Genomic DNA, 22,578 nt, shown 5'->3' with positions numbered 1-22,578 from the left:
CGGTCTTGTACACACCAGTGGAGTTTGGAGGCTTGGGGTATCTGAGCATAAGGCATTTAACAGTGGGAAGTGGAATGCGCCATATCAATGATTGGCTAAGAGACACTAATTTCTTCTCGGCTACAGTAATAGAGACTGCAGTTCACCATGAGGTACATCTGGGTTATCTGCTGCATGCCCCCAAATCGAGAATCCCATGTGAATATTTGGAAACAGGAATTTTTACCACAGCGAGAGCGGTCTGGCGGTGGGTTTGTGGGCTACACCGCTTTTCAGCAAAGACGACACCATATTTGCCAATTTGTGGGAACCCAGACTTCCAGCCGGGACAGCTACATGGTGCTTACAGGAGGTGGAAGAAGCAGGGGTTGGTCTATCTAGCACAGGCGTTGACTGATGAAGGAAAAATTAAGACGTTTCTGGAATTACAAAAGGACTATAATTTACTGCCAGCCGAAAAGTTTTACTATCACCAGCTGAAACATTACATTTCTAGCCTCCCCTGGGACTCCCTAACCGAAGATGTGCGTGAGGAACTTGCGGACGCCTATACAGTTCGGTCACTGGAAAAAGTTCCGCTCAAATTTCATCACAGGTACATAAAGGATACCCGCTCAGAATTAAATTTTGGACAGTTGGCGGAGGCGTGGCGTGGAGAACTGGGATTGACTATCCCGGTTGGAGTTATAAAAGAACATATACTGGGACTGCGGCAGATGACGGGGTATGCAAAGCATTGGGAGACCCAGTACAAAGTGGCACTTAGAGCATACATCCCACCCAGAAGAGCATTTCACATGGGGTTATCCCCGGATGGGGCATGTCCAAAGTGTGCAGCAGAAGGAGCCACTCTTGGACATATGTTTTGGTCCTGCCCAGCTATCCATGCCTTTTGGGTCAAATTATTACTTTGGATCTCCACCATCTGGCACACGGACTGGCGTGCGGACCCGGCGATGCTGTTTGGACAACTGACATTGTGAGGCCCCTGTCCATCCGGCATGCGGGAATTCGCGCTCCGAGCAATAATCGTGGCTAAACACTCAATATTGAGAGTGTGGTTGTCCCAGAAGCCTCCACTAAACCAGCACTGGAGAGGAGAAATGGTACTGCTCATGAAATTTGAAAGACTGGAGGTGAATCATCAGTCCCCCGCCGGAGACCTGCGATTTCAACGGCGATGGGGCCCCTTTCTGGATACATTGACTCCTGTGGCCCGTGGATACTTAATAAATATGTAATAGATGGCAACGGAACATTAGTAGAGGACAACCTGTTTTGCGAAGGGGGGATTGGGGATGGGTGAGGGGGTAAAACGAAAAATTGTTTTGGTTATGTCTTCTTGCAATTTCAGAGGGACTATAAGGGATTGAGATTCTTTGCAACTTCTGTACTGTATAAATTCTGAGCTTTGTTACAGGTTAATAAAAATCATTTAAACATAAAATAAATAAAATATTTAAACAGTAGGGTTGATATTCCAAAGCATTTATTTAGTTCAGGTTTGTAGTCATCACTGGGTGCTAACTGCATATATGTTTTTTATGAAAATTCAGGGCCAGCTAAAGTCTAAATTTTGACCAGAAAATCTGATGTCCGTCCAAAAGTTATTCATATGAGATGAGGGGGCCATGGATGTTCTGAGAGTGGGACCAAAACGTATCTGAACAGTGGCAATATTCAGCTAAGATGCAGAGAAAGTTGTACATTCATAGAGAGCACAGAAACAGAAGTCCTTCAGGCAAGCTATCCATTTAAATATATTCAGTGGTCCCACTTAGGGCCTCTGAATATCAAGCATAAAGACAAACAGATGAATCACCTACTTATCTTTATGTAGTGGCCATTCATTCTGTAATATGAATGAGTCTCACCAGAGCCCCTGAGAGCTGCATGTGTTCAAGTCACAGGATAATTATTATTAAAACCTACAGCATTACAATTAGCAGCCTATTAAGGGTTATTACTATGCAGCCACATTGCTGCCTAAAAACTTACATGGCCACTGATATTTTTAAAAGTCTAGAATGCAGCAAAAAAACCCTCTAATGGATCCAAATTTTTGCCAATCACAGACACATGTCTGTCATCAACTGTTTTTTCTTCCATGCTATCAGGACACACAGAATAGTTTTTAATGTTCTAAATTTATGTAAATGCTATTCTAATTATTGTTGGGAAGTACCTGGCTATATGTGCTAGAAAGGGATTTCAACATTAAAGGTTGTGAAAATGTTATCTTCCAGCAGACTGCTAAAACTGAATGATGAAAGCTACCCATGAAGACACAAGATCTAACTAATCCCTATGTGGGCAGAGTATACTGAGTGGTGAAGATGAGACTGACTGAACACAGGAGTCCACTGAATACACAAAGAGCATCCATGGTTTCCTGCTGCTTACAATTCAAGGATTTATTTTCACAGCTATGGTGGCTGGTATTGAATTACTTCCCAATTTCCAGTAATGGTGGGCACAGAAAAGATAACTTTGCAAGAGCAATATTGGGTATATGAATTGCAAGCAGTAGAATCTAAGAGTTAAATTAAATCAAGTGGTACACAATCATTTGATTCACTTGTTTGAATAAGCTAGATTTATATCTGGTTATTTTTGAATATGGGCTGCTAGTTTCTGGTTTATGAAGACCCCCATGAATTTATTTTTGTGACTGAATTTGTTCATAGCAGTAAAGTTATTATGTGATTGATAATGTCATGGCATTGTTTAATCTTTGGATGTGGCATTTTCAGTATGAACCCCCCCCCCCCCCCCCCACCACCACCAAAAGAGTGCCTTTTTGTTCATGTGTCCCATAATGTGGAATTTGCTACCTGTTTACATCCAAAAGGTCACTGGTACAGTGCAGTTCAGGAAACTGTTGAAACATCACTTGTTTATAAAGTTTTACCATCTACATCAATAAGGTGATGGTCCCTGAAGATATCCTGGGTGACTGACCATGATTTTCAAATATTTTCTAAGTATAGCCGCAATTTGAGGAGAACTGTTGGAATATTTTAAAACACAAGGAATCACTCCCGTTATTCCTTTGTTTTTATTCTGATTCTGCTGTTGTAACAAACCCTCTCGATGGTTATACAGTGCTCGTTTATATGATTGTTTGATCAGTTTATCTGGATAACCTCTAGCTATAAACTTGTCCTTTAGCTTGATAGCCGATTTTTGATATTGTTCCGTTGTATCGAAAATCCTACGATAACGAAGGAACTGGGAAAAAGGGAGGCTGCATTTTAAATGCTGAGGATGCATACTGTCATACATCAACAAAGAATTTCTGTCTACGGGTTTGGTGAAGACATCAGTTCTTAAAACCCCTATTCCATATCATCAAGCTGATCAATCCATAGACTGGTGGGTTGTGTCCATCTACCAGCAGGTGGAGATAGAGAGCAAACTTTTGCCTCCCTATATGTGGTCATGTGCTGCCGGAAACTCCCCAGTATGTTCTCTATCTCAGCAGGTGGTGGTCACACACAGCAGCAGCTCTGGCTAGGCCTCCAAGCCTAATTTTTAGGTTTTGTTGAGTGCCTGGGGTTGAGGGCTCTTTTGAGCAAGTGCAAACCTGGTGGTGCCAGGTCCCTCCTTTTCTCCCCCCTCCCGCTGGCTCCGTTAAAAAAAAAAAAAAATTTTGAACGTCCTTAAAGGCGTTTATTTCGACGTTTATTTAAGCGTCTATTGCAGCTACTCACTGGGACACCAGGTCGTTACAACTCGGAGCGGACAGCAGGTAATTTTTACCTTTTTATAGCGGGCAGGGGGTTCCCAGATTCTTCTCCTCGTGGCATATGGCGTCGGAGGACGAGGGCGCAAAGGGTCGCTCCCCGGGTCGCTTGAGCGCTTCTAGAGGGGATGCGGGGGTCTTAAAGCCTGATTCGCCCTTGTTGGGTGACAGTTTCGTGACCGATGAATGTCCCGGTCCTTCCTCCGGCGTGGCGGTTTTTCCCGCCATAAACGCCCATCCCCCGCTCCTCGCCTCCGCCATCTTGGCCGGCCACGCGGCTCGGACGGCTTCTTCTTGGGCCGCCCTTGAGGTTGGAGACATTAATGCCATGAACGCCCTTAATTTGGGCGACGGCACAGAAGCGGCTAAAGTTAAGAGCCGTTCTTCCCGTGCGGCTCCTTCGCGGAGTTTCGCGCCGGACGCCATTTTGGATGCGCAGCATGTCTCTCCCCCGCTATTGCGAGCGCCGGTTGAGGGTGCGTCTAGGGCTGTTGCCCAGGCTGCGGAAGTGCACAGTTTGGGGGGTTTCTCCCCCGAGTTTGTTTTGCTGCTGCATCAGGCCTTCCTCATGCACAACGCTGCCCCTGCTCCCTCGTCTGGTAAAGAGGTTGAGGTTCCCAGAGGTAAACGTCCTCGGGTTGATTCCCAGGCCTTGGAGGAATTTGTCTCCTCCGATGTAGATGAGGGCAGCGTGTCTGAGGTCTCCCAACGGTCCTTTGCGGATTCCTTGGAGGAGACGGATCCCCGCTCGGATGGAGCGGATGACCCCTCTGCAGCGCGGCTTTTTAGCCCAGAGGATTTGCCCAACCTGTTGTTACAGGCCATGGACACTTTGAAGATTTCCTCTCCGGAGGACGTCTCTCCCTCAGCCCCTGTTGGCTCTGCCATTATGCTGGGGACGAAGCGCCCGCCTAGAACCTTCCACGTGCATGATGCCATGCACACCTTAATTTCGGCTCAATGGGATGTCCCAGAAGCGAGCCTTAAAGTGGCTAGGGCTATGTCCCGCCTCTATCCTTTGGCTGTGAGTGAACGTGAGGCCTATCTGTGGCCTACCGTGGATTCTTTAATCACTGCGGTGACTAAGAAAACGGCGTTGCCGGTGGAAGGTGGCACGGCCCTAAAGGACGCCCAAGACAGAAGATTGGAGGCGGCCTTAAGGTCGTCCTTTGAGGCGGCTGCTTTAAGTTTGCAGGCCTCAGTTTGCGGCTCCTATGTGGCCAGGGCGTGCCTGACTATGGTGCAGCGGGCTTCCCCCTCGGATCATTCCTTGAGGGCTGATTGGCCGGCCCTGGAATCGGGCTTAGCCTATTTGGCAGACTTGCTGTATGATGTCTTGAGGGCCTCAGCGAAAGGCATGGCTCAGACAATCTCTGCGCGGCGGTGGCTTTGGCTGAAACATTGGTCTGCTGACCACGCCTCTAAATCCCGCCTGGCTAGGTTGCCTTTTAAAGGCAAGCTGCTCCTTGGGGTCGAGCTGGACAAAATCGTGACCGATCTCGGCACGTCTAAGAGCAAGAAATTACCAGAGGTCAGGGCTCGGGCTAGTACTCATCCCGGTACCTCCAGAGGACGGTTGCAGGAAGCCCGTCGGTACCGCCCGGGCAAGTCGGGTTCCTCTGCCCCCTCTTCCTTCAAGAGGAATTTCTCCCCCAAGCAGCATTCCTTTCGCAGAGACCGCCGTCCCGGAGGTGCTCCCTCCGGTCCTCCCCCAGGGTCTCGTACCCAATGACGGGGTCTTGGTCCACGCCCCAGTGCAGATTGGAGGACGGCTGTCCTCGTTTCTGGGCGAGTGGACCACAATAACTTCAGACGCGTGGGTGCTGGAAGTCATCAGAGACGGCTACAAACTAGAGTTCTGCCGACCCTTAAAAGACGGGTTTGTACTCTCTCCCTGCAAGTCTCCGGTCAAAGCTGTGGCAGTGCAGCAGACCTTGGACAATCTGATCCGCCTGGGCGCGGTCGTTCCGGTGCCAGAAAGTCAGCTTGGCAAGGGACGTTACTCCATTTACTTTGTGGTACCAAAGAAAGGAGGTTCTGTCCGGCCTATCCTCGACCTCAAAGGGGTCAATCGGGCCTTGAAAGTGCGGCACTTTCGCATGGAGACTCTCCGCTCTGTTATAGCGGCAGTGAAGGCAGGAGAGTTCCTGGCATCCTTGGACATCAAGGAAGCGTACCTGCATATTCCCATCTGGCCTCCTCATCAACGCTTTCTGCGTTTTGCAGTCCTGGGACGACACTTCCAGTTCAGAGCCCTCCCTTTCGGGTTGGCTACTGCTCCGCGGACCTTTTCCAAAGTAATGGTGGTCATCGCGGCCTTCCTACGAAAGGAAGGGGTACAAGTCCATCCTTATCTGGACGACTGGTTGATCCGAGCCCCCTCTTATGCAGAGTGCGGCAAAGCTGTGGACCGGGTAGTTGCTCTTTTGAGCTCCCTGGGATGGATCATCAACTGGGAGAAAAGCCAGCTGCACCCGACTCAGTCCCTGGAGTACCTGGGAGTTCGATTCGACACCCAAGTGGGCAGAGTGTTCCTGCCAGACAATCGGATTGTCAAACTTCAGGCTCAGGTGGACCAGTTCCTAGTAGCCTCTCCCCTTCGGGCTTGGGACTATGTGCAGCTGTTGGGCTCTATGACGGCCACGATGGAAGTTGTGCCCTGGGCCAGGGCTCATATGAGACCACTTCAACACTCTTTGCTGCAGCGCTGGACTCCGATGTCGGAGGATTATGCTGTGCGCCTTCCCTTGGACCCAGCAGTGCGCAAGGCGCTGAGCTGGTGGATGCAGACAGACAAGTTGTCTGCGGGAATGCCTCTGGTGACCCCAGAGTGGATTGTCGTCACGACGGACGCCTCGTTGTCGGGCTGGGGAGCCCACTGCTTGGGAAGGACAGCGCAGGGGCTCTGGTCTCCTGCAGAGGCAAAGTGGTCTATCAACCTCCTGGAACTCAGAGCCATTCGGTTGGCGCTTTTGGAGTTCATCCCGGTACTGGTGTTGAAGCCTGTACGGGTCCTGTCGGACAATGCCAAGGTTGTGGCCTATGTCAACCGCCAGGGAGGTACCAAGAGCGCCCCTCTAGCCAAGGAGGCTATGAATCTTTGCCAGTGGGCGGAAGCGAACCTGGAGCAGCTTTCAGCGGCCCACATTGCCAGAGTCATGAATGTCAAGGCGGACTTTCTCAGTCGCCATACCTTGGAGCCCGGAGAGTGGCAGCTATCTGCTCAGGCGTTCTTGGACATCACGAAGCGCTGGGGCCAGCCGAGCCTAGATCTGATGGCGTCATCGGCCAATTGCCAAGTGCCGCGCTTTTTCAGCAGAGGACGGGACCCTCGATCCCTGGGAGTAGATGCTCTTCTCCAACAGTGGCCGACACAAGAGCTTGTCTATGTGTTCCCGCCCTGGCCCATGTTGGGCAGGGTGCTAGACCGGGTGGCAAAGCATCCCGGCAGGGTAATCCTGGTGGGTCCGGATTGGCCCAGGCGTCCCTGGTATGCGGACTTGATCAGGCTCTCAGTCGACGATCCTCTGCGGCTGCCAGTGGAGCAGGGCCTGTTACATCAGGGTCCCGTGGTGATGGAGGATCCCTCCCCCTTTGGTCTTACGGCCTGGCTATTGAGCGGCAGCGTCTGAGGAAGAAGGGCTTCTCAGACAAGGTCATCGCCACTATGCTGAGAGCGAGGAAGCGCTCTACTTCTACTGCTTACGCCAGGGTTTGGCGTATCTTTGCAGCGTGGTGTGAAGCAGGCTCACTTTCTCCCTTCACTGCTCCAATTTCTTCAGTGTTGGCGTTCCTGCAAGAAGGTCTGGAGAAAGGCCTGTCGCTCAGTTCCCTTAAAGTCCAGGTAGCGGCTCTGGCTTGCTTCAGGGGCCGCCTGAAGGGTGCTTCCCTGGCTTCGCAGCCAGATGTGGTGCGCTTTCTCAAGGGAGTTAATCACCTGCGCCCTCCTCTGCACTCAGTGGTGCCTGCGTGGAATCTCAACCTGGTACTAAGAGCATTGCAGAAGCCGCCTTTTGAACCCTTGTCGAGGGCATCTCTGAAAGACCTGACGTTGAAAGCAGTCTTTTTGGTGGCTATCACTTCAGCCAGAAGAGTTTCCGAGCTCCAGGCGCTCTCATGTCGAGAGCCTTTTCTGCAGTTCACTGAGGCAGGAGTGACTATTCGCACAGTGCCTTCCTTCCTGCCCAAGATTGTTTCTCGCTTCCATGTGAATCAGCAGCTCTGTCTCCCTTCCTTTCGTAGGGAGGACTACCCAGAGGAGTACTCTGCTCTTAAATATCTGGATGTGAGACGAGTCATCATCAGATACTTGGAAGTGACCAATGATTTCCGGAAATCGGATCATCTGTTTGTCCTGTTTGCAGGTCCTCGTAAGGGTCTGCAGGCTGCTAAGCCTACAGTGCCAAGATGGGTCAAGGAAGCCATTGCAGCGGCTTATGTGGCCGCGGGGAAGGTGCTGCCTATCCAGCTGAAGGCTCACTCCACGAGAGCTCAGGCGGCCTCGATGGCAGAGGCCGGATCCGTCTCCTTGGAAGAGATATGCAAGGCGGCAACTTGGGCTTCGGCTCATACATTCTCCAAGCATTACCGTTTGACTGTGGCTGCACGGGCGGAGGCCCGGTTTGGAGCTTCAGTGTTGAGGTCAGGGATTTCAATGTCCCGCCCTGGGTGAGTACTGCTTCGGTACATCCCACCAGTCTATGGATTGATCAGCTTGATGATATGGAAGGTAAAATTATGTATAATCATACCTGATAATTTTCTTTCCATTAATCATAGCTGATCAATCCATAGCCCCTCCCAGATATCTGTACTGTTTTTATTCTGGTTGCATTTCAGGTTCAAGTTTAGTCTTCAGTTACTTCAGAAAGACTTCGTGTTCAAGTTTTTTCACTTGGATTCTTCAAGAGTTAAGACGAGTTTGTGTTACAGTGAGCTGCTGCATTCCTCTCCCCTCCGTTTTACGGGGCTGGATTGAGACTTAAAATTCTGCCGGCACTCCCTCCCGCTTCGTGCGGCTGTAGGGCAGCTTTGTACCCCTCCCGCTTCGGCGGTGTTAGGGTCAGTCAGCTCCTCCCGCGGTTGCGGTTGCAGGATAAGCCAGATCCCCCCGCATCGGCGGGTGTGGTGTCCCTCCCCCGCTCCGCGGGGATGAGCTGGACGGATTCCCCTCCCCCACTTGTGTGGGGATGAGCTGGGTTAATTCCCCTCCCCCGTTTCGGCGGTGGTGAGCTGGGCAGAGTGTCCCTTCGTGGGTGTAATTCTCTAAGTGCTGAGTCCTGCGGATGGAGCTTTGATATCGACATACTGAGGAGTTTCCGGCAGCACATGACCACATATAGGGAGGCAAAAGTTTGCTCTCTATCTCCACCTGCTGGTAGATGGACACAACCCACCAGTCTATGGATTGATCAGCTATGATTAATGGAAAGAAAATTATCAGGTATGATTATACATAATTTTACCTTTCTTTTTTTTATTGATACGTGCAGGAAATTGATGTTGTCGGCATGATATTTACAATCAAACTGGATGTTTGTATGACTCCTATTCATATCATTCTTTGGGGGGGATGAAGGTGGGTGGGGGTACTGGAAGTGTGTGCTTTCACAGTCTTAGGGATTGGGTCACTGTAAAGGAACCATGCAGATGACTCAGACCAGCATAGCTCAATGTTTCTATTAGTTGGTAACCTTTTAGAGGGTGATGAAGGGCGGGAATTGGGTGAAAATGTGAAAAATTTGGTAGTTTGGCAGTGGATGTTTTCTTCTTAATGGTATTCTGTATTGTACAGTTTTCTGATCCACATTATCATATTTTGTATGACTTTAATAAAAAGTATTTTAAAAAAACAGCATTGAGCGCCAATTTTTGAGTGCCATTTACTGAATCTAGCCCTAAGTGTCAAATTGTGCATGCAAATTTAAAGAAATAGGGGGTATGTGGATAGTACTGAGGCAGAGGGTGGGCTGGAACAATAGTGGCAATATTCAGTCTGCTGTCAAGATAACTTAAGATAGATAGAGAGCTGTCCTCTAAGTTATTCAGATAGACTCAATATTGCCACTATTCAGGTAAACTCTGGTGCTTATCCAGATATTTAGCACTAGCTGCAATCCAGACAGTGGTACTGAATATCTGGATATCTTTGACCACCACAGCCAGCATTAAAAATAAATAAATAATGACGAAGTGGATGAATATTGACCCGAAGGTTTTTAGGGGATGACAACTGACTCTAAAGTTTGTAGGGCAAGAAAAATATGGAAGACAGAAAAGCAGATCAGTAGTAGATATATATAGAGACTTCATTAGTGATGTTGCATACAAGAATATTGTCTGACACAGGCCGTGTTTCACCCAGCAGGGTTGCGTCAGGGGCTACTGAATGAACTGTATTGTAGGACGCTTGTGAAAAGGTTGTTGTATATTCCAACAATTGATGTTGATCACTTAAATCGTGAAAAACCAGCATGGGTCGTAATCCTACAAATGAGGAACGCCCTTACTTATAGTAAACAGCACGCATGTACCAATACATTTTTTTCCAGCGACAGTCTTATGTATGGGCGCACACACAAACCTTCCTCCCTTCAAAAAGTAGGTGGAACACACTTTAAACTCTAGTGCCATTCAATTCTTACTTATATGTATTATTTTGGCTCAGTTTGGTGTACTGTTGGCTTTTAGACTATAAAATACATTAAATTTCAGTGGATAATATGAGCTTTCAAAAACATATTTTTACCTAATTTCCATCTTGTCAACATCATCTTCTTCAACATCAAAGTGGAATTTTTTATAGCTGCAGGGTCTCGTCACCTGCAAGACAAAGATAAGAAAATTTTCCAACACATTGATGGAAAGAAAAAAAGAAACAAAATTCTAAATTTGCATGCCTCTTACTCCACCACCAGCATATGTAGAAAAGGGAAACAGATACAGTAAGAAACATCCACTTAACTAAAGGTATAAAGTTATTAAGCTTCCACCTCCACCACCACCAAAAACACCAATATGAAAGTGATGGAGTATTATGGAATATTAATCTATAGATTTTTCTATACAGTCAGACTAAACGTACCTTTTTGATGATGCATATACTTAAGTATGCCAAATTTCTCCTTTGTGAGAGGGCCTGGCAGATATACCTCATCAAATACTGCTCCCCTCTCCTCATGTCCCACTTTTCTCCTTCTTATCTTTCATGCATACTTTGTAGTTCCTTATTTCACCCCTCCCCTCCCCCTTTTTTCCTACTCCCTCCCAGTACCTATTTTCTTCTCTGCCTATATCAGAATTGTAAACTGTATAAGATGGTCTATTTGATGTGCGGTATTGCAACAAACAGATGAGGGTGGAGAAAAAACATTTGAAGTGATGTGGAATCAAAAGAGCAGCCTTTATTAAACATAACCCATACGAGTGACACAGCACAGTCACTGTGTTTCGGCTATACAGCCTGCATTAGGGGTCTATAAAAACATGGAAACAACATATAAATAACTAAACTGTATAAATAAATAAATAATTCTATGTTCGTGGACTAAACATCAAATATAAGATAGAAGCAAAGAGAATAAAAACCTATAAATATATAAAACTGAAAATAATAGCAAACAAGACTAAGGGCCCTGTTTACTATGGTGCATTAGCGTTTTTAACGCGCTGTGTAGGCGCCTATAGGGATTTTGTAGGCGCAACCACAGTTAACGTGATTTTAAAATGTTAACGTGCCTATAACGCAGCTTAGTAAACAGGGCCCTACATGTTTTCTGAATGGATATACAATCATAAGTTAAATGTGTTAAAACAAGTTAAATGATGGATTAAAACTTAGGGGTCCTTTTACTACTACGCGTAGGTGTCTACATGCGTCAAATTAGAACTACCGCCCGGCTACCGCATGCCCCAGGAAGTAATTCTAATTCTGACGTGTGTCCAAAACATGTGGCAGAAAATAATTTCTATTTTCTACCACGTGGTGCTAAACAGGCAGTAATCGGCAGAGTACGCGCGCTGACAATTACAACCCAGTTAACGCATGAGACCTTACCGCTATGTCAATGGGTGGCGGTAAGGTCTCAGGCCCAAAATGGACACAAACTGATTTTTATTTTGCCACACATCCATTTTTGGCAAAAAGGCCTTTTTTGCAGGTATGCTGAAAAATGGACCTGTGCGCATTCAATACAGGCGCCTACACCAGCACAGGCCATTTTTTGGTGTGCCTTAGTACAAGGGCCCCTATATAAAGCAAAATGTACACACTTAAAATAAACAAAAACAACAGGTAATAAACAGGTAACATACCCAAGGAATATGAAGACACTGAGTTCTCGATGGTAGCACTGCTCAAATAAAATATATCATACAACAAAATGGAGCATATCACACATGCACAAGCATTAAAACAAAAGAAACCAAAAAACATGACTGAAAAAGAAAAATTAGAATAAACACAACCACCTATAAACAGCCTGACAAAAATGGTGCACAGGAAAGGTTAAAAGTTATTACTCACATTCATTATGATTTTTTATTAGTTTCAGTGTTTTTTGCATAGTATTCAATCAAATATGTCACCCACCCATACATATATATTTTTAGTACATAAGGAGGTGTATTTTCAAAGCACTTACACTTACAAAGTTATGTGGAGGAATATATGGGCATCTCTAGTGTTTAGCACATGCTAATCATTAGCACGGGCTAAAAACGCTACTGCGGCTTAGTAAAAGACCCCCTGTGAGCATCTCTTTGTATATTTTTTAGCTTGCGATTCAACCGCACTAGTATGCTTTTTCAGAGGGTCTTTTACTAAAGGTTAGGTCGAGATATCTGCAGAAGGTCCCATTTTATTCCTATGGGCCCTGCTGCAGATAACTAGAGCTAATCTTTAGTAAAAGACCCCCTTAGTGAGCATGTTTTTTTATTGTGAAATTCATATCACACTATTGGAGCCCTTTCATATTCCTTTTAGGGCCCTGTTTACTAAGCAGCTTTATAGGCGCGTTAATGTTTTTAACGCTTGTTAACCATGTATGTGCCTACAATATTCCTATAGGCGCCTACATGTAGGCACGCTAAAAACACTAACGCACCTTAGTAAACAGGGACCTAAGTTTGCACTTCACTCAAGTTGTTTCATTTTTTGTAGTGAGCACTACTTTCGTCAGTCTATATTTTTTTATGACTTACATTTATATAGTACTTTTTTTTACTAAACTGATACTTATTTTTTGTAGTAGTAGTTTCTGACTACGTAGTACTAGGAACATTTGTTCGTGTTCCTTGTGAGCTGGCGTTTTACCTGCGTTGGTATGTCTTCATATTGAGCACTATTAATGTCTTTTTACTGTAACATTCATATAGCACTTCTGTATCTTTTTCAAGCTCTTGCTTTACCCGTGCAGGGATTTATGGTAGTTAAGTGCTACCTTTGCTAGTTCATTCACTTTTTAACTTTTCTGCTGCATACTTTTTGTCTGGCTATTCATACGTGGTTGTGGTTATTTTAATTTTTCTTTTTTAGTCATTTTTTTTTTGTTTCTTTCGTTTTAACACTTGTGTGACATGTTCCATTTAGGTATATGATATATTTTATTTGAGCTGTGCTACCATCGAGAATTTGATGCCTTCATTTTCCTTGGGTATGTTACCTTTTTATTACATATTTATTTTATGTTTATTTTAAATGTGTACATTTTGCTTTATTTAGTTTTTAATCCATTGTTTACCTTGCTTTAACACATTTAACTTATGATTGTATATCCATTAGGAAAACATTTAGTCTTGTTTGGAATTATATTCAATTTAATATAGTTATAGGTTTTTATTTTCTGTGCTCTTATCTTGTTTTTGATGTTTAGTCCATGAACACAGAATTATTTAGTTATTTATATATTGTTTCCATGTTTTTATAGACCCCTGATGCAGGCTGTATAGCCAAAACATGGTGACTGTGTCGGGTCACTTGTATGGGTTATATTTAATAGAGGCTCCTCTTTGGATTGCACATTGTTTCACATGTTTTTTTCTACACTCCCTTCAGTTTGTTGTTTTGTTTTGTTTTGTGGAGTTTTGCTTCCCACCTTTTGTTGGTGTGGTATAGCAAGTCATAAAGAAACTTTGAAACAGATGGATTCATAGAGTCAAATATACTGCAAAGGTTTCCCCATTTTTGGCTTGATAGTATAACAGCATGCTTAGCTGACAAGTCCAAAAAGGCACCTGTTTTATAAAAGCAAAATAGGCACTTGTTTTACATCTACAAATTTACATCCTGCTCCATATAGAAAACATAGCAAAAAGATTATTACAGATAAGGGACTGCCTATGTGTGGTCCATCTGTAAAAAGTCTAAAGCTGTTCTATTTGGATAGGCAGTGCCTTAAAAGGTGGAGGACAACATTTTTTTACAGCTTTTCAGTTTATTTGAAAGCTTCCCATATGTAGATACAAATACCATGAAATAACAATTGAATATCACTAAAACAGCTTAAAAATTATTGCAGCAGGTAGAAACAGCAGTAATAAATGTTGTATTCTGTGCTCATTTTCTACACTGTTCTATATAATACAGATGGCCAAATTTCAGTGAGGATACCCTGTTTCCTAGTGGGTTCATGTTAACTGCTGTAATCTGCCTTGGGAGGCCTGATGTTATAAAGATGGAAAGCAGGACTAGAGGAGGAAGATGGTGGACCATAGGAGAAGGAGGAGAAGGGAAACTGAGTAAGAGAAGGGGAGAAATGCTGGACCCACAGATGCAGCTACACAAACCCCGATGGCATGCTCCTTCCCGGATTGTGTATGCAGTAAACCACACTTAGCAGGCTTTCCCTTCTGGTGTGCGGTTTGCTGCCTAAACAAACTGGAAGACTCACGGCATTAGGGATTTCTATAGCCATGTCTCCTGGCACAATAAGAAAGAAAGGGGGACAGAGGGGATAGGGAATTGCTGGACCATAGTGGTGGAGGGGACAGGGAGAGGGGATAGGGAAATGCTGGACCATAGTGGTGGAGGAGAGAGAGGGGTTGGGGGACATTGAGATGCTGGACTACAAGGGTGTAAGGGGAGATATTGGCATGGTGGAACAATGTGGGGAGAAACCATGGCAGTTCTCAAGGAGAGATGAGTGAGAGGAGGATGGTAAGTACAGAGGGTAGAACTGTATAATGGGAAGTGGGTGAAAGAAGGGAATATGAGGCCAGGGAAGGAGTGAGACAGGAGAGGCAGGGGTGAGAGAAGAAGATGGAAAGTTGATAGGTACTGGTAAGTGAAATATAGGTGGAGGACTGAAGAGTGAGAAGATGAAATCTAGGGGGAGAGAGAAAACAGAGAAAGAGGAAATGTGTCAGAGACAGATATAGTGAGGGAATAGAAGAGAAGAGGAAAGTGGAGATGGGACAAATGGATCACACTCTCTGGAAAGAGAGCAGAAGACAGATAGGAAAACAGAAGAAGAAACTGGGACCAACATGCTGGAAAAAAATCAAATATCCAGAGAACAAAGGTAGGAAAAAGTGTTTTATTCTGAGTTTATTTGTTGGAATATGTTAGCTTTGGGAAATGTGCAACACAGATGTCTTTGTAATTTTTTTGTTGTTGTTGTTGTTCAGTACAAGAGGAATTACATTTGAGTTTTAATTTCTCCTATGTTGTGGAGCATACCTAGTTTGAATTCTTGGGGTTCCCAATTCAGTTTTTATCTTTATATTTCTAATTTGTGATTCCTTGTTCTGTATTTGGTGTGTTACTGGGCCAGTAGTTTCTGATTACAACTCTGTAACAGTCCCACTTTTTCTGTTTTACCAGTAGTAGTTGTATTGGTGTTCTAGGGCCCCATAACATATTTGTAGTGCTGTATGTTAAGTAGGATTCTTGTTTAAATCAGTGCTACCGTTCTATAGCAGATTGCTTCATGTATGTCGAGTTAGGATTTTTTCAAAGTTTTGTGTTATTTCACAATGTGGCTGGTAGTGGAGAGATTTATTTCACTGTTCTTGAGATGATGTGAGAGTCATAAATTTTTTTTTTTATTTTTGTATGGTAACTTCCATGGAGAAAATGTGCTAGTGATGATCTACACTGTTGTTGTGGGGGAGATAAGGTTTTTGTGGATGCAGAGCATGTTTACATCTAACATATAAGAACTGATATACTGTTTCAGACCAAGGTCCATGAGGATTATGTGAGCAGGGTGTAATGAATGCAAGCACCATCCATCATGTGTGTCCTACGGGGTCACACGAACAATTGCACAGCACTTGATCCAGCATTTCTCCCTCTTTCCCCTGTCCTGTGTAGTCCTATATCTCTCTCGGCCTTTCTCCTCGGCAGACCTCCAGTGTTTCTATGCCTGCCGGCAGAATCGACAAGTAAAGCAAACTGCCTCTGGCTGGCTCCACAAGCGTTCCCTGTATAGGTTTTAGTGCCTTTTTGCAGGGTTTTGTGTTATTTCATAAACTGTTTGGCTCTATTTGAAAGTAGGCTCTGGGGCAAGGGCTGCCTTTGGTGGTCCTTGTCACCAAAAATAAAAATGCTCAGGACTAATGAGCTCCACATCCTGTAGCGTCACCACACAAACAAAAGCCCATCTGATTTAAACAATGTGCCTATCTGTGGAAGGATTATTCTGAGGTGATGGTCACAATTTGAATAACTTTACTTGCAGTTAAGACAGGCTACCTGCTCTGGCTGGTCCCGGGACCTCTGCTACCTCCCGCCTCCTGATGTAACTTCCAGTTTCCTTGTAGGTGGGATGCAGCAGAGGCAGCCTGTATTAATCATTGCCAGACACAGTCACTGTACCTGAGCAACAATACTGGCATTGCCGCCTGTCCGACACCGACCAGTGCCTAATTTACAAAAGTCTGCTCCCCCTGACATGAAAACCTGGTCACGCCTCTTTGAGATGTGCAATTGATGAAACAGATTGGGGGGGGGGGGGGTTAAGTTTCAACCTATTAGATATGCAATTGTAAATTCTCCTGAAGGACTTATTTTTTTGTAATCTACTTAGAATCTTTTTTTTAACTTAGCGTAATATAAGAATCATATAGCATAGCATAGATATATCCATTTTTGTATTTTATACCTGAGCATATGATTTTTACTGGTCAATACAGGTATGCAGTGCAAAAACTAATGACATACACATATACAATGCAAATAATTTCTATGTGTAATCTATATCTTTAGTTTTTGCACTGTATAATAAAGATTTACTACTGTAAATACACATACACGCACATATTCACTACAGAGGTGTACAAGGAAAAAAAGTTTCCATTCATTTTGCTGGTTTTCCTGATTTTCAGACTTTTTTTGTTAACATGAGTGTGTAAAACAAGAAAAAACGTTTTTCAACATGCTTTAGAACTTTTTAATAAGTGCATATCAGCTTTACCGGTGTTAATTCATAGGTCAACATGCATTATATCTATTTTGCATGCACTATATTTTTAAGGCACATTTACACATGCATGCATGCACACATATATATACATAACATACAAACATGTGCATTGGCAGAAATAATCAAATGGCTTGCACTGGTGCAAATACATGGATACGTTTTTACCTGTCAGGATTACACTAATAGTCAAAACAAAATCACCAGATGGATTTGCTTTGATTATGGTCTGTGAAAATTACCCACAAAGAATTGAGTTCACTCTTTCTGCAGGTGTTTTTTTTCATGGCAAAACATATGAAGTTTATAAAATCCAAAACTATGTGCATTGTTGCTGATCTAACCCCACACTTCCACAGCATGAGGGTAAAGTACATGCGTTGCTTTAAGAAATGCAGGTACTTCCACCCACAGTCTATTTCCAAAAACAAAACCCTGGTTCACCATCAGGAAATGGCTTTGAAAACTGCCATCATTATTATTAGGTAAAAATATGTTTCATTAACAAGACCAAGACACATCAGCAAAACACACCCTACCTAAAGATAACTACAACATGAGTTGATAAAACAAGGAACTATTTGTTCTGAAACATCAAGCTGACCACATCAAGTAAGCTTGCAGTTTTGAGGAACCATTTTGCTAAGATGTTGGTTTTTGCTATGGGATGGTAAAGAGGAGTATGTCTATCTGGTCCTTAAGTTTTTTTTTTTCTTTTCCTGATAGGGTAGGATTGGAATGTACATCATGATGTTAAAATGAACCCCTAAATCCAAAAGAGTAAACTGAATAGCCATCTATAGAGCTCTTAGAAAAATATGTGTTAACCAGAAGCTGACAATCATATAAAAATATGACATGTACAAGTCAGATAGAAACAATAGTACTCATTTTTGAAATAGGTGGACATCTCAAAATTGTTATAAAATCGTCCATCTGCCAAAAACATCCAAATTGCGATTTTTGAAAGGCAGAATTTGGACGTCCTACACTGCAGTTTGTCCAAATAGCAAGGAGACATGTTGTGGATGTGATTAGGGTGGGACTAGAGAGGGCCCGAAATTAGGACATCCAACAGTAATAATGGAACAAGAAGAAACATCCAAGTCTAAAAAGAAGGGTGTCCTGTTAAACCTGTTTTATTTATTTATTTATTCATTTACATATATCATTAAACAAGAATAATTACTTGTCAAGAAAATAACTATGCTGTACATTCTCAAACAAGGAAAATAAATTATTTTAACACAAATACATACAGCAAGTTAATTAAAGTCCACATTGCGGAAATTCAAAATTTACGATAGGAAAATAAAGGAAACATTAATTTAAGGAAAATCACACTAGATCGGTTACTCATTAGAGATACCCTTATTCTTTTAACCTAGAACAATGATCTAATTACTCCCCTGCCCTTTTGCAGCCAAGAAAGATGATAGCTGAGAAGGGTCACAGAATGCATACTTATTAGACTCATACTTTATTAGGCATTTGCAGGGATACTTTAAAAAGAATGTTGCCCCTATCTGAAGTACAGCAGGTCTCATAAGTAAAAAATCTCTGACGGCATTTTGAGTTTCCTTGGTAACATCCGGGAAGAGTTGAACCTTCAAACCAAGAAAGCTTTTATCTTTATTTTGAAAGAAAAGCCTCATCAGCCAGTTTTTATCCGGTGATAAGGCTAAAGTGGCAATTAGAGTAGAGGCAATTACTAATTCAGTATCTGAGGATTCTAAAATCCTCGAGATATCTAGGACATTTGTCTGAGATACTTGGTTTTTTGGGGGTAAATAATATATTTGTGTAAATGGTGGGACCATTTCTTCAGAAACACCTAGTATCTCTATAATATACTTCCTAAGCATTTCTCTTGGTAAAACCCCAATTCTTTTAGGAAAATTCAAAAAGCGGATATTATTATTTCTAGTTACATTCTCCAGAAATTCAGTTCATCTCCTTAAAGTAACCAAATCTTTTATCATAGTCTCTTGATGTAACTGTACAATTTTCAAATCTTTCTCCATTTCTATTTGTCGGTTCACCATAGTCTCTACCCTAGTTTCAGCTACTTGAACCCTTTGGTCAAGACTGGCAATGTCCTGTGAAATTTGTTTTATTTGTGGGCTTAAGGATTTCCCCAAGTCCACAATCAATGTCCAAAGAGACTCCATTGTAATTTCAGTGGGTCTTTGAATAAAAGGAAATTGTACCTCTGCAACTTCTGTGGATTGTTGCTTTCTATTTTCACTTCCAGCTTCCATCAGGTCCTGGTAGTTAGGTGTTGTTTCTGCCCCTCCGGAGGCGCCTTGCTCTCCTAGGCTTGCATTCTCCGCTTGATGTCTCCCCTCCTCGGTCCGTTGGACTGCTTCACTCATCGGTGGCGTCCCACAGGAAACCGACGTTGACGTGCTCGCTCCCGAAGGTTGTATGGGAGGTGGTCTAGCGTCGGGGCTGAGCGATAGCTCCAACCCAGAAGTCTCCGAAGTGTTTCCCTCTCCACCCGAAAGACTTAACGGGTCCGCTCCCGACGTCCTCGGTATCTGGGCTCTTAGGAGGTGAGCGGTCATAGTAGATTGTTTTAATTGAGGATTTTGCCGTGGCGGGGCAGCTGAGGAGGACACGCGGCCCCTTCTCTTCGGCATCTTCTCCGAGAGCTACTGAGCGTCCGATCTAGTCGGCAGCCATTTTGAAATCCCCTCCCTGTTAAACCTGTTTTAATCATGTCCAGGATATAAAATGGTGTCCTGATTGAGTAGCTGACCACTGGACTGATTAAGACATGAGCCCCTCCATAATCCCCCATTGATTACTGTGCCTCTCCCTCATCCCTGAAGGTGACACCGGAAAGGGAAACTAGGATCCCTGACAATAACAGGTATTGTGGGAATTCTGAATACAGCGGCAAGCAGGCCTGAAGGAAAGCCTAGTGGTCAGTGTAGTGGATTATAAACCAGGGGACCCAGTTTCAAATCTCAGTTCAACTTTTTTTTTCCTTTTAAATTGTGAGCCCTCCAGAAACAGAGATATAATTACTGTACCTAAATATTAAAGATACCTGCAAGAGAGAGGGCCATTGAGGTGGTACACATTCAGGTACAGTAGGTATTTCCCTGTATCTGGAGGGCTCACCATTTAAAATAACAGAGTTCCAATGGAATATGAACCTGGGTACCCTAAAGTCCACTGCACTGACCACTGGACTGCCCCTCTGCTCTGCAGGGACGTCTGTGTGCCCACTTGTATACAAATGCTGCCAGTCATCCTTGTCCCTGTTTTTTTTGGTGTTCATAATTTGGACGTTTTACTTTGGAAAATGGCTGTTCATTTTGGATGTTTTCAAATACTTTCAACAGGAAACCCCAGCGTTTTTTCTGCTCAAAAATGGTTGTGAGGTGGATTTTTTTGGGACATTACGAGTGGGATGTCCCAATTCTGACTTGGACATTCTAACAAAAATGCTCCTCCACGACATAATATTAATGCATCAGAGGGACTGTCGGAAGTCAAACCGCTCACTATGTATTGTGGATTCGCAAGTATATATTGTTGGCTGTTTTACTCACTGTTTTACGTTTGTCTAATTAATTAATTTATTTATTAGGATGCATTCACTGCCTTTTTAAAGGAATTCGCCCAAGGCGTTGTACAGCAACAATAAGTCAGACATAAGCAAATATATCAGATCCTGCTTACTAAATTTCTAAATTATAGGCATGTTTTAGGCGAAGCGTGAGTGGATTCACAATTTAAATGTGAACCTGTACACCTACTCCCAAATAGTCAAATATCTGTGGCTTCATTGTAGCTATGATTTTTGTACCTTTGCACCATTTCTAGGACAATTTTATAAAGATGCACCCAAATATTTTCATAAAATAGGCCCAAAATAGGAGCGTACTTGCTCTTGCGTGTATGTTGGTTTTATATGTTGTTCCTTGCCTGGAGTAATTGGTAACTTGGAAGGTTACAAACTGTTGAAATAAATATAAATAAATAAATATATGTCTATCTGTAAAATCTCTGAAGCAACATTTTCCTCCTCTGCCACGTCAGTTCACGCATTGAGATAAATAAATTGGTCTTGCTCAGCTCTGCTGCTTTAAAACTAAGAACACAATATACGTTGCCTATAATTCTTCTTTTTTAGACAGAGCAGAAGCCCTATTCATGCAAAGCTTCTCCCTGGAATACATAGCTTCAATTAAAGCAATCTGGACGTGACATTTCTACTGCTAAGTGCTTGATTCATCCAATTACACTGAATGAACGAAGGAATTTATCTCTATTGAACTATTGACATTGACGACCCCAGATGCAGGCATTCTGCTGAAACATGGCCCCTGTCAAATCCTCCATTAAATTTGTATGTTATAATCATTCTTGAGGCTCACTGTGCTTTTTCTTGTTATAATTCTTCCGTACCATTTCTGCTGAAAAGTGAATCTGTACAGGTAAATGGAGTGGCAGCACAAAAAGCAACATCCTGGAGTAAGTCAATCACTATGGTATTGTACTTCCCTTCTAATTTCCTCTGTGATGGAGAGGGGAGATGTTCAAACTAATACCTAGCATCCATCCTTACTACACCCTGCAGTTAATCACAAACATAATACAAAGCAGTTTCCATCAACATATGCTGAGACACACTAGTGTTATTATAAGACCCAGAAGAAAAGTTCTGCTAAAAAGAATCTTGCAAAAGCTATAGAAACCTTTTAAATTCTCACCAAAAACCTATACATACAAAAATAGATTTTGTCACATATGAACACCAGCCCTTTCTTTTCCTCTCATAATTTATACCTTTATTGACAGAGTGCTTTAAATTGTAGTTTAAAGATGCGAGAAACATATTTCCAGGAATTTTATATATGATTATAACTGCAGTGATAGAATTGCAAAGCCAAGAAGTTACATTTAGGGGCTTTTAAGGGCATAGGGAATGGTGTAGAAGCAGAATTCTGCTTTCTTTCCTAAACCACCTTAATCTTTTCCTACCACAGGCCAGCCAGACTGGGGCAGCTAGAAACCCAATTGAACAGAATTACTTATCAACATCAAAATTGATATTCAAAACTATATTGTTATCCAAATAAATCTTTTTTTTTAAATTTGGGGCCATACTCCACATAACTTTTGACTGGATATGTCAATTGTAAGCCCTTTGCATACAGAAAAGCACTTACAGTACCAGAATGTAATTCACCCTGAACTATTGAAAAAAAGGTGTGAGCAGAAATCCGTATCCCTTACTTTCTCTCTCTTTGTTCCTGGATGTAGTGTGTATTTCCTAGACCTTTCTCTATGACCTTGACATATTCCATGACCCACTCTCCTCCCTCACTTCTTTTTTTATGTGCTTAGCATTCATCTATATACTGAATCCCTGATAAATCATTTTAAAGTGATAGG

General features: G+C 43.3%; 1 protein-coding gene across 1 annotated transcript in view; it reads right to left on the bottom strand.

Moving 5' to 3' along the window:
- The window catches only part of RASA3 (RAS p21 protein activator 3), a 615,753-nt gene that overhangs the window by 140,300 nt on the left and 452,875 nt on the right, over window positions 1-22,578 (bottom strand). Inside the window, exon 8 of the mRNA XM_030201492.1 lies at window positions 10,494-10,567. Coding sequence (XP_030057352.1) covers window positions 10,494-10,567 — 74 coding nt within the window. The remainder of the gene's footprint in view (window positions 1-10,493; window positions 10,568-22,578) is intronic.

This window comes from Microcaecilia unicolor, chromosome 4 (genome assembly GCF_901765095.1).
Source record: "Microcaecilia unicolor chromosome 4, aMicUni1.1, whole genome shotgun sequence".
Lineage (NCBI taxonomy): Eukaryota > Metazoa > Chordata > Amphibia > Gymnophiona > Siphonopidae > Microcaecilia > Microcaecilia unicolor.
The sequence above is the reverse complement of the archived record's forward strand: the minus strand, read 5'-3'. Positions and strand labels throughout refer to the sequence as shown.